General features: G+C 55.2%; 1 protein-coding gene across 5 annotated transcripts in view; it reads left to right on the top strand.

Annotated features, from left to right (window-relative positions):
• TNS1 (tensin 1) overlaps positions 1-11,899 on the top strand; it is a 106,853-nt gene extending 94,954 nt beyond the window's left edge. For all 5 annotated transcript variants that reach the window (XM_036254746.1, XM_036254745.1, XM_036254744.1 and 2 more), the window contains 9 exons: positions 796-882; positions 1,607-1,738; positions 2,129-2,221; positions 2,897-2,974; positions 4,666-4,737; positions 4,987-5,155; positions 5,764-5,832; positions 6,231-6,263; positions 9,451-11,899. In XM_036254746.1, the coding sequence (XP_036110639.1) occupies positions 796-882; positions 1,607-1,738; positions 2,129-2,221; positions 2,897-2,974; positions 4,666-4,737; positions 4,987-5,155; positions 5,764-5,832; positions 6,231-6,263; positions 9,451-9,595 (878 nt within the window). In that variant the 3' untranslated portion in view covers positions 9,596-11,899. The remainder of the gene's footprint in view (positions 1-795; positions 883-1,606; positions 1,739-2,128; positions 2,222-2,896; positions 2,975-4,665; positions 4,738-4,986; positions 5,156-5,763; positions 5,833-6,230; positions 6,264-9,450) is intronic.
• The last annotated feature ends 485 nt before the right edge of the window (positions 11,900-12,384 follow it).

The following is a 12,384-nucleotide window of genomic DNA, read 5'->3' as shown; positions in this document are numbered from 1 at the left end:
CGCAGGTTTCCACACGGGTGTGAGGAGGGTTTGGGGACAAGTGGAATGAAGTGGCCTTTCTGCCCTGGTCCTCAGGGTTTTATGATAAGGTTGGGAAATTGGGCCTGTGCAGAAAGAGGTGGGTTGTTTTAGCCCGTGGGAGAGAAGTTTGAAGAGGGTTTAGCCTGAACCTTCTAGAGAAAGGGGGAGCGGAGGGGGAGCAGGGCCCGCTGGCTTAGTGAGGATGCTGGGCCCAGCTCTGCAGCGGGAGCCCCCCTGGGTCGCACGGGGTTGGCAGCAGACGGAAGGATGCCAGAGCTGCCCAGGTCCCTCAGCAATCTCCGATGATGTGTGAGGAGACTGACGTCCCTAGGGCGGCATGACAAACACCACACTTGGTGGGTGAAGACACGGAATTTGTTCTTTCACAGCAGGGGAGGCCAAGGTCAACATCAAGGTGTTGGCGGGGTTGGCACCTTCTGGAGCGTCTGAGGGAGTCTGTCCCAGGCCTTTCTCCCAGCTTCTCGTTGCTGGCCGCGCTGGGCACCCCTGGCTGTGGACGTGTCTCTCCAGGCTGCCTCCATGCCACGTGGTGCCCTCCCTGTGTGTCCCGTCTCATCCCCTCCTCTTCTAAGGACACCAGTCACATCGGGTCGGGCCCATTCTCATCCAGCATGACCTCATCTTAATGTGACTGCATCTGCAAAGACCCTAGTTCTAAACCAGATCACCTCACAGTTAGTGGGGGTAGGACCTCCACATACCTTTTGGGGGAACAGAGTTTAACCCAGAACACTTTTTTTCCTCCCCTTCTAGACAACAGCCCGGAGACCCGGGCTAAAGTGAAATTTGTCCAGGATACTTCCAAGTATTGGTACAAGCCGGAGATCTCCAGAGAGCAGGGTGAGTGCTGGGGGCCCCGGGGTCCCTCCGAGGTCACAGCTGGCTGCTGCCACGGGGCCTTCCCTGGGCAAGGAATTTAAGTGGACTTCTTCCTCTTGGCAGTACGTGGCAGTCGCAGCCGGGGGCTGGGGTCAAGGTCATACAGGAAGAGCAGTTTCCGTGGTGAAGTGTCGGGGAGCAGAGCAGTGACTGTAGATGCTTCCTTGAAGCAATGTCTTGGTTTTCTGGGCAAAGTAAAAGTCCGGCCAGGATCATAGGAAACGTTAGCTCTCCATCTGCATGTGGGAGACTTTTGTACATTTTACAGAAAAATCCAAGTTGCGATCATGCAGGTGGAGACGCGCTCAGGCCCCCAGGGAAAGTCTGTGGGGAGGTGGGACGGGGTGTCCGTGACTACGGCCCCAGGGTCCAGTCCGCCTGCTGCCTGTTTTTGTAAATCAGTGTTATTGAACACAGCCACCTCTATTCCTGTGTCCTGTCTGGGGCTGCTTTTGTGTTGTGGTGGCGGAGTTGAGTAGCTACAGTAGAGATGACAGGGCCTGCAGAGCCTGGAATATGTACTTCTGGGTCTTTATAGAAAAGGTTTGCCAAGTGTTTGAACTCTCGCTTTAAAGACTGTCCTCCCCCCTAAGAAAGAATGCGGTTCACGAGGCCCGGGGAGACGTGAGGACAGCCAGTGCCATCAGTGTCTTAGCTCTTCTCTCTCCATCCCCTCCCGATGCAGCTATCGCACTCCTGAAGGACCAGGAGCCGGGGGCCTTCATCATCCGCGACAGTCACTCCTTCCGAGGAGCCTACGGGCTGGCCATGAAGGTGTCTTCGCCCCCTCCGACCATCATGCAGCAGAACAAGAAAGGTGACACTGTCTCCCTGAGTCTGGCCTCGGGACTGGGTGATCAGGACAGGCCCTCAGACCCGAGGTGCCTGAAGAACGGGGGCTGGGCGGTTTCTGCTTCTCATGGGAGCTGGTCCTTGTGAAATCAGACTCTTCACAGAGCGAGTCGCGGGCTTGGCTGGGTGGGGCCGGAAAACAGGGAGGCCGGATTGTTGGGACTCTGGTTGCGTTTCTTCGAGGGGTAGGGAAGGAGTGGCAGTCTGTCCATTCCAGGGTTCTGGCCACATTGTCGCCACGACCCTTTCTCCCATCGAGGCCCTGTGTGCTGGAGAAGTTAAGAAGCGCTGTTGGGAGACAGTGGGAAGATGACGCGGGAAGTGACCGATCCTCATTTCTTTCCTTTCACCCCAGGGGACATGACCCATGAACTGGTGAGACATTTCCTGATAGAGACTGGCCCCAGAGGAGTCAAGCTCAAGGGGTGCCCCAACGAGCCAAACTTCGGTGAGATTCCCCCCACTTCCGTCTCCACAGTCTGCCTGCAGTCTCAGGCCTGCCCCAGGTCCCCCCGCCTCGGGTTCAGCCAACCCCCTTGTCATAGAACAGCAGAGAGACGAACAGTGGCTTCCGTCCTGTCCTGTGGCCTCTTCACCCCGCATATTCCTTTCTACATCTGTTTACTCCACTGAGACTTGTTATCACTGTAATTGGAATAACAGCTTCCTTGATTGACCACCTACTATGTGAAAGCCACTTCCTAGGTCCCCTGCCACTTCTGGTGTCATGACCATCCTGCATGGTAGGTGCCATTGTCCCGGTTTACGTACGAGGAAGTGGAGGTCGCCGAAGCTAGGCTGACCCCAGTCACTGAGTGACCGCTGGGGCTTGATCCCACGCTCTCTGAGTTTTGTGCTGCACTGTCCTGAGAGGGGCCCAGCCGCTGGAGACGTGGGGAGGGACTTTCTATAAAGGGAAGCTGTTGGGTAACCTGTGACTGTTAGCGTAGCCTTTGGGATCTTCTCCCTTGGGTCTTGCTAACAAACAGGGAGTGGGTTTTGGTGGAATGAGAGAGTAATAAAGAAGCTGAAGACTGTAGCTCGAGGGGTGGGGTGGGTGGGCTCCTCAGTGCCCGGCCACTTCCCAGCAGAGCTGCCCCTGACGTGCGTCTCCCTCCTGCAGGATCGCTCTCAGCCCTGGTCTACCAGCACTCCATCACCCCGCTGGCTCTGCCCTGTAAGCTGGTCATTCCAAACCGAGGTAGGAACCTGACTCCTGCGTCCCCCAGCACACCCTCGAGTTGGCTTCTTTCGTGTCTCGGCCCTGCCAGCGCTCCGGCACTTGGGCCAGGGTTGGAGGACATGGGTCATTTTTCCAATCTGGGGAAACTTGAAACTACCCTCTTTTTTCCCTATTTAGAAAAAAAAAAAGAAGGAAAAGTTTATTAAAAAGCTTAACTCCAGGAACGTGCATAATTGACTTGCCAGATTGTTCTGGAAAATTCTCTGGAGGCTTAAAGAAACTCAGATGGAATTCTCAGCCTACGCCTCGTCCCGCAGGAGGCGCTAGAAGTAGGAGCCAGTCGTGGGGAAGACCTTGTCCAGAGGATGAGATGGGCATCGGTGGGCAGGCGGGCAGGGAGGGGAAGGCAGATTTAGGTCCTGGGGCGTCCAGGGTGGGAGGATGGTCTGAATGGAGAGGAGAGCGCACTGGAGGGCAGGAGGCTGGGCTCGGCGTGGCGTGGGAAGGGAACGGGACGGTCAGATGTCCCTGGAGTTTCTAGGGTGTGTGTCTGACAGAATGTTCCCTGACTGAAGGGACACTGGCTCGATAGGAAAGGGCAAGCCCTCTTTGGATTCTGGGGAGTTTGACTGGAATCCCAGAGCCTTAGGACATAGAGGATAAGAATCTGACCCGGGGCCGGCGAAGATTTCAGCTTCTCAGAGAGGCTTCTAGCCTTGGGGGATGGCAACACCCCTCACAGCATAGCGCCTGTTACAGCACAGGCGTCTAGTCCCCAGCCCCCAAGTGCATAGCGTCCACTCAAGGAGAATGTGCTTGGCCCCGAACTTCAGGTCCAGAAACTGGGAGCTGAGGTGCCTTCTCTCCCCCCCTCTGTTTAATGACAGGATATTCAGAAGTGCCCCTGGGCTTCCTCCTCTCTCGGAGCTCCTGAGGCTTTTGCCCACACGGAAAGCCCTCCAATATTATTTGATGTTCTCCATGTATCCAATTCAATTCATTGAATTATTAATGCTAATTGACCACCATTATTAGCTTAAAAGTTCAAACACAACTTAAATAGCATTATTAACCATACAATGTAGACACTAATTAAATTATATAACTACAGAATTTACCAAAGTAATTCAGCAATGATAAAACTGATATTAACATCGAACAAACCAGTAGTTCTCCAAGTACGATCCCCAGGACAGCAGCATCAGCACCTCTGGGGTGGGGCCCAGCAATCTGTGTTTTCACAAGCCTGCACACCAAAGTCTGAAAAACTCTGGTGTACACGGTACTCGATTCTTTTTAATATAGAAATGATCATTGTGCTGCATTGAGTGAGAGTACGTACTGCATTACACAGACATCAATACAAAAGAACACCACCCGCTGCCAAGCTTTATGCTTTATGCCAAGCACTGGGCTGACACTGTATATGGAACATCTCAAAAATCCAATAAAATGCTCCTGTCACCATCACTTCTCTTTCATAGACGCTTAGCACGTGCTGGGCCGAGCGTCTGAGCCCAGCTCTGTTGGACTCTAGAGCAGTTGTTGCACATTCCACCTGGACACGCACGACCGGCTGCCAGGGCCCGGTAGAAACGCAGTATCCATTGCACAAAGCATTTGCAGAGCTCGCCTTCGGCCCAGCCAGACGTGGGCTTCTTTCCAGTTCTAGAGTTTTAATTACTTGCTGAATTAAATTTTTGTCTCAGACCCCACAGATGACTCGAAAGAGAGCTCGGGCCCTGCCAACTCAGCCGCCGACCTGCTGAAGCAAGGGGCAGGTGAGTGGCCTCCCAGACCCGATCGCTGCCCAGGCTTTTCCTCCTTTCTGCCCTGTGCCCCCTGCAGGTGCAGGCACGCCGCTCCCGGCCCAGTGTCTCTGGGTGGGCACGGCACCCCTCTGGGTGCAGGTGTGTGGGCCTGAAGTTGGCCTGACACTTTTCTGCTACCTTCTCCCTGAAGAGAGGCCTTGGGGATTGTCCCCACTCACTCCAGCCCTCATGACTTCTCCTTGGGTGGGTTTCTTCCAGCCTGCAACGTGCTCTTTGTCAACTCGGTGGACATGGAGTCACTCACTGGGCCACAGGCCATCTCCAAAGCCACCTCTGAGACACTGGCTGCTGATCCCACGCCAGCTGCCACCATCGTTCACTTCAAAGTTTCTGCCCAGGGAATTACACTGACGGACAACCAGAGAAAGTAAGACTCTCTGCCTGCCTCTGTGGGTTCTCCTGTGACCCTCCACCCTTCCACTGACCCACCCACTTACCAACTGATTGATCCCTGTACCCATCCATCTCCCGTCCATCCTCCACCTACCTGGCCGCTCACCTACCCATCCATCCATCCTCTTGCTCATCCACTCCCCAGGTGACGCATCCCTCTCTGCTCGATTCATCCCCGATCTATACTCCCTCTGTTTATTCCTTCACCCATTCGTGTCTCCATCTATCTACCCATCCATCTACCCATATTCCCATCTTTCTACAAATATGCCTGCATTGGGTATACAGCTGCAGATGCAGCTGACAGAAAGTACCCGCTTTCTAGGGCAAAGCCCTTCCTCCCATGCTCTCTCTAACACGTTCCCAACCCCTTTCTTTTCCCCTCCATGGTCCCCCGTTTCTCACTCCTCGATGCCAGTGTCTCCTTCTTTCCCTAACCGGTAGCTTCTGAGAGGTGTTTCTGTGATACATCTGTGTCCTCGCGCATTGCTTACGCCTCCAGTGTGAGCAGCCACAGGTGGTGGGCAGGCGGCCGGACCTGCCGCTCCGTACTCATTCTGTTTGTTTGTGTCTGTGCCCCAGGCTCTTCTTCAGACGACACTACCCTCTCAATACCGTCACCTTCTGTGACCTGGATCCACAGGAGAGAAAGTGAGTCTCCTGCCGACACCTTCCCTCCCAGCCAGCTCTAGAACACGGAAGTCCGTGTGGGTGCATGTGTGCACACGTGTGTATTGCATGTGTTTGTACGTGTGCGTGTGTGTAGTTTTGGTTCCGCTGGAAGATCTGCCTGTGCCTGTGGGAGGGGGAGTAATTGTGCTGGGCATCTTTTTGAGTGTTTCCCATGACAAATTTGGAGACCCTCCCAGGGACTCAAATGCTTTCATCTGCTCAGTCGTGTCCCTGACCCTGCGTCTGCTTCTCTCCACACTGGAGAAGCTCCTGGGGAGGCAGCCACCGTTCTCTTTATCGGAATGCCCCCCAACCTGGAACGGGCTCCTCTGGGGAGAAGGTGTAGTGGTTCACCTGTGCCATTCTTCTCTCCACAGGTGGACAAAGACGGAGGGCGGTGTCCCTGCTAAGTAAGTGTGGCTTGTCCCCCACCCCAGCTGGCTGGTCTCTGTGCTTTTTGGGGTGGGGGAGCAGGGGCAGGCTGGGAGTCTAGGGCTTGGGGGAGGCAAAGGGCAGCAAGGGCCAAGCAGCTCGGAGAAGACCGTGGCCAGGCAGCCAGGTCGTTTGCCTTCTGCCTGCAGTCTGTCAGCCTCCCTGGCCAGGACCAGTCCAGCAGGGATCTGAGGAACTGGACAGGAAACCAAGTTTCCGTGAGGCGGTCGTGGTGGGACAAGGGTTGCTTACATGATATTTTCTGCCCGAATCCTGGCCTCCTTGGTTTACGTTCTTGCTCTTTGGGTGGACTTCTGTCAGGACCGTGGCTGAGCTAGACTTCAGCAGAACGCGGGAGCCCAGAAGGTCTAAATTCTGGGATGGGCCTGGGACGCTTTGGTCGATGCTTCTGTCCATTCAGCATTTTCTAAGTGCCTCTGAGGGGCTTAGCCCTGGAAGGATTCAGACTGAGCAGTGGCTGACTCTGACCCCCGGAGGCCTGACACTGGCCCAGTGGATAGGACTCATGTTTAAACAGCACTAACATGCTGTAGTGGTTTTCAAACTGTGTTCCAACGAACCCTAGGATCCTCAGGTTGCAACTGAGCTCTTAAGAAGGGAGGAATACCCTGTTACAAGTTGCATTATGTATCAGTATGAATCGGAGTTTTCTCCATATCACAAAACCAAAACAAACTGTGGGAATAGCCTGGCTACTGAAGCTGGCGCAGCCTGCCCTTCTGAGCTGCAATTCCACACCTGACTTTCTCGGGCTCGTGCAAACAGTCCCGTTTCTCGCTGACTGAGTTGATAAGGGTCAATGTTATGCTGTTGAAGATACATTTACAGCCGTAAATACTGCTGTCACCTTTATACATTTGGACTTTATATAAGATTGTTTTAGAACAAGAAAAGTGTCACTGTTAGAAAGAATTTAAACTGCTGTTGTATGAGACATGCCAACAGGGTATGTCTGTGAGTGTCATGAAGGAGAGTTCATGGGACAGAGTCTAGGCAGGGACAGATTCAGGAAGGTTTGGGGAAAGAGCTTATATTTCAGATTGGGTCTTTATGGAACCAGAAGCACGAACACATGGAACAGACTGGCTGGTGCCCAAGAGGAGGGCGGTGAGGGTTAGGGATAAAGAAGGTGAAGGAAAGGGTTAAAGAATATGTATGCATACCCCGTGGGCACAGACAACACTTTGGTAAAGACCAAGGTGGGGAAGGGTAGACGTGAGCAGAGTTGGAGGGAGAGAGGGATCCCTGCAATAATGTCAACATTAAAACACTTTTAAATTTAAAAAGGGGTCTTAAAAGACAGGCGCAATTTGAATAGGCAGAGATGGGTGTGGGGTGGGAGAGAGGATTTCAAGGGGACAGGGAGGCATGGCCCCCAGGGTACAAGCTTCCTGAGGGCAGGATTGGTATTTGTATGGGACGAGCTGAAACATATTTGTCTGATGAAGAAATGAGAGGATGAGGCGGCAGGAGGGGAGTGAGGAGTCGCAGTGAGGCCCCCTTGGTCAAGAACGAATGGAACTGACCAGCAGTTAGCATGATGAGCAGCGGGGTGTCCAGAGGGCCTGTGTGGGATAGAAGGACCTGAGTTGCCCCAGGTCACAGGAAGAGTTAGCAGCCCCGCTGAAAGGGGACCAGATGTCCAGCCATTTCAAAGCTTGTCTCACCCTTCTGGGCTCAGGGGTCTCTGGGTCCCTGGCACCAAGCAGAAGGCCAGAGCTTTGTATTTGAGGAAGATCCTGCTCACTGACCACTGGGCCTTGTGAGGGGAGAGGGTCAGGGACAGAATGAGCTGGTCCCAGGTCTGAAAATCACTCTCCGAATCCAGAAATGGGTTTTGTGCTGGCTTCCAGCTGACCAGGCCTTGCTGGGCGGGGCCCAGGCCCAGGGCGCTGGCTGGGGCCGGACTGGGTTGAGGCACAGATGCCTGAGGCCCTGAATTAAGGACGTACCAGCTCTCAGGCCCTGGAATGTGCTCCTCCCTGCCCTTGGGGCTGAGGTTTCTTGCCTGGATTCACTTCCCTAACAGAGAAAGGAATTGGTTCTGCTGAACTGGCCCTGGAAGGCCTGGAGCTGAAATGCACCAGGGGAGGGAGGCAGCTGGTGTTCAGGCTATGCAGTTGGCAGACGCTCGCTCTGGCGGAACGTCCACTCCTTCCCTGTGCCTGAGCACCCCCACCGCACCAGGGAGCCCTGCACGCCTGGAAAGGGGAATCGGGGATTGGTCACGGACCCAGGCTTTTCCACTGCTTAGACCGTGACCACAGACCTCTGGCTCCACTGTTCCCAGCCCCTGAAGCAGCCGTCGGGAGCCCAGTGCGTGTACACGCACACGGTGCACGGTTGCAAGTCGGACCCGACTTTTCTACTTTTAGCTGCTGTGGCCCAGTCCTAGGGAGAGGGGTTTCCATCGGAATCTCCAGCTGTCCCGATTCCCCCCTCTCACCCGAATTAGCAACAAGCTGGCTGGGAGGGGACCTGAGCTCACATTCTGTTCTGAGCTCTCATATTTTTAACTGTTTTGCACCGAGAATGCCAGCTCACTCCAGTCTTGGTGCAGGGAGTGGGGGTTGGGGGAACAGGTGTGGGGTCTCTCTCCCCCTCCCATTCCCTGGGGCCCAAGAGAAATGTGTGTGCGTGGTGGGGGGAAGGTAGTGACCCCTTGTCCTTTTGTCTCCCTGACCTCCACCCGCCTGGTGTCTGAGGAGGTCCAGCCCTTTGACAGGCAGACAGCATGTTCTTCATCTGCTACATGTCGTGTGTAAGAACAGTTGGGTAGGGGTGGGGCTGAGATGGACTCACAGAAGCTCAGCTAGGAATGTCCCCGTTTTATTTTTGGTCACATTTCCACCTCTCACTGTCCAGTCTCGTCCTTTGCCTGCAGCTCCTCCTCCCCACTCCTCCTCACCCGCCAAAGGGGGGTTTCTGCCCTGAACAAGTGACACTTGTCATCTCCAGTGTCGGGACTTCCTTGTCAGTGAGAGAGAATTCTCTCGTTTGGTTCCCCCCTCCCCCAATCCCTGTGCTTGGAGATGGGGAGAGAGGTTGGCCTGGAGGTAAGCTTGCTCACCCGGGCGGCTCTCTAAGGCCTGGGACCCCTTCAGCCCTCCTCTCACACCTGTCACCCCTCTCCTGGCCCTGCAGGCTCTTCGGCTTTGTGGCCCGGAAACAGGGCAGCACCACGGACAACGCCTGCCACCTCTTTGCTGAGCTCGATCCCAAGCAGCCTGCCTCCGCCATCGTCAACTTCGTCTCCAAGGTCATGCTGAGTGCCGGCCAGAAGAGATGAACTCTCCCCAGGCCCCGGGCCAGGGCAGTGGGGGTGGGGCCTGTGGGGGGGGGGACCGTGAATCCTGACCACCTTTGAATCCAGAAGGAGGACTTTGGGCCAATTTGGAGAAGGAGAGAAGAAAGTGCGACATGAGGAGAGCAAAGTGAATTGCAGAGGGGAGGGGGGAAGAGGGAGAGAAGGAAAGAAAAGGATGGAGAGGAGAACTTGGATTCCCTTGGGTAGATGGATACTGCGCAACCCCCAAAGCCTCCCAACTAACCAGGTCCACCTGACTCCCTCCCACACTCCCAGAGGATGGAGCTCCTCCAAGGAGGCAGAACTGACCTCCTTGGGGATCCATATTTTGGGGGGAAATGGAAAAGTATCTCCTTAGCCCAACTGCTTTGCAAGGAGAAATCAAGTTGAGAGAATAATTTTCTGGCCACTTCTAAGGTACATTGTCAAACCGAAAAGCGCCAGCATCGGCCATCAAGGGGCAGAACGTTTGCTGTAGAAAGTATCTCAGACCGAGGCACCCAAGGTCTCTGCTCTGCCTTTGATGTGTGGTTTGCGTGGGCGTGTGTGTGGGTTGTGTATCTGTCTGCACCCACATCCTCACTCTCTGGTTTCTGTTGCCTCCCAGCTAGATTATAAACAGGTGTACTTGTCCATGCTCCAGGTGTTTGCACATGTGTGCATACTATCCAAAGAAGGTTAGAGTTGGGGTGATGCCGCACTGGGGAGGGGACGTCAGGCTTCTTCCCCAGGAGCACCGGGAATATGGCTCACAGACTCTGTCTTGGCCCTGCGTCTGCACTCTGGCGGCCCCGAGTGCCACCAGCCCCTTCTGCTTGACAGAGCCCAGCAGGAGTAGGGCCGCCAGCTCCCAGCATTGCCCTCGTTTTGCCTTGACCAGGAGGTGGGACCATTGGTTTGAGTATCGGAGACAAGTATTCCCATAGCCTCGGGGATGAGATCCATCAGCGCACCGGCGTTGCCCTCCGGGCATCTTCCCTGAGCTGTCTGGTCGAGGTGGGCAGGTGGCTCCCAGTTGCTCCCGCCAGCTCCCAGCCCGCAGCCCATTCTTGGGTTCACACCCACAACAGCCTTATCTCAGACTTATCTGCATGATGTCCTTGTGGGTGCTTGGGTTTGCGCCTTCCCGATCTGCCCCTCCCCGCGGGGTCCTGCGGGGTCCTGCAGGGTCCCGTGTTGGGCTCATCCTGGGGAACCTGCTTCCAAGAGCTCAGCAAGGCCCAGGAGAGACACCTGCTGTCCTTGTCCTCCCCTCTGCCAGTGTTTGGGTCCGTTTGCTGGGCTGTCCAGGGAGACTTGGCAGAGGCCTGGGGCCGCCACCTGTGTACCAGTGGCCTCCAAACAACACCAAAGCCTTGCTGTCCCCGCTGCCTTGGTCTCCCCAGCAGAGACAGTGCCTGTGAGCAGAGACAGAAGGGGTCATTGGGGCCAAGCCTGCAGTCCCTCCGGGCAGCTGGGAGCCCCCACCTCCACCCGAGGACTCGGAGCTGGAATGGAAAACTCACCAGGACTCCATTCTTGAGGGGCTTCTTAAGCCTCCGGGGGTCCCTTAGAGAGGCATTGTACTGATATATAAATATATATAATATATATGTGAGACATACTGACAGAATCTGTAAGCTAATAAAATATAAGAAAAGGTTAAAAAAAAGAATAGGTAAATTGACAAGAAGTATTTATTGTTTCCCCATATTGCTTTATTGCCTCCCTGGGCATAAACCAGTTCCCATCCCTCTTCCTAGTATAAGGGAAGCCTGAAATGTAGGGGCCTTTATCCTTGGAGCAATCAGGGTTCTCCTTGCCCTGGCCTTGGCCTTCCCTAGACTTTGTCTGGGGCTCAGCAGGGAGGGGTGCATGTGTTCCATCTCCTTTGGCCCCCTACTTTCTGGCAGCCCAGGCCTCGGCCGTCAGGGCCCGAGATGAGCCCACTCACCACGAGCGAGCGTGTGCGCCAGGGGACAGGGTGAGTGTGGCGGGCGTGGTCGTGTGTGCGTCCTTTGTACGTTTTCTCCTCCAAGAGGCTGTGTCTGTGTGGACATGCCGTTTCAGGGAGCTGGAAAGGAGGGTGTCTGAAGCAGGCGGGGAGCAGGGCTCGCTTCCCCGACTGAGACCGTGTGTGGTGACGAAGGTTCTTCCAAAGTGCTCTTCCTTCTGAGGCTTTCGAGCCAGATACTGGGGTTTCCCTCTCCTGTTCCCTACGTACCCCAACTCTCTTCCCGGATAGGAGATATTTCACCCCCGTCCTTTGTAAATATCTTAACCTCCCACTGGACAGCCGGGGACCCTGTCCTCTCTACGCCGAGGCGGTGGAGGTTGGACCATCGGGCAGACCAGGCCCAGGGTCAGCCTTCTCACGTGCTTGCCCACTGCCCACCGCAGCCCACCTCCCAGGCATGGCCAGCCCCACTCAGGCCTGAGCTGTGACCCCGCAAGCAGGACCTAGGGGGTGCCAGGAAGCCGATCAACTCACTCTCTGGTGTCACTGGAGGGAGTGGGTTTTCTAGTTTGACCTTTGCAGGATGACGGGGAAGGGCACCTCAGGCTGCACCGGGCCCCTCGGGGTCAGACACGGGTTAGGAAGGCACTGTCGTCCTCCCGCCCCACAGGTCAGGTCCGTGCACCCGCGCACGCGTGCACACACACACACACACACACACACCACAGCACTGCAGTGTATTCTTGCCAAAGATGTCCTTTCAAAGAAAGCACTTTTAATAATGATTGTTATTATCGTGTAAATGTTTATCCTTTTCTCTCCTCTCCCTTCCTCA

Source organism: Molossus molossus, unplaced genomic scaffold (assembly GCF_014108415.1).
Source record: "Molossus molossus isolate mMolMol1 unplaced genomic scaffold, mMolMol1.p scaffold_m16_p_11, whole genome shotgun sequence".
Classification (NCBI taxonomy): domain Eukaryota; kingdom Metazoa; phylum Chordata; class Mammalia; order Chiroptera; family Molossidae; genus Molossus; species Molossus molossus.
Note: the sequence above shows the minus strand (reverse complement) of the source record. Positions and strands in the feature narration are given on the sequence as shown.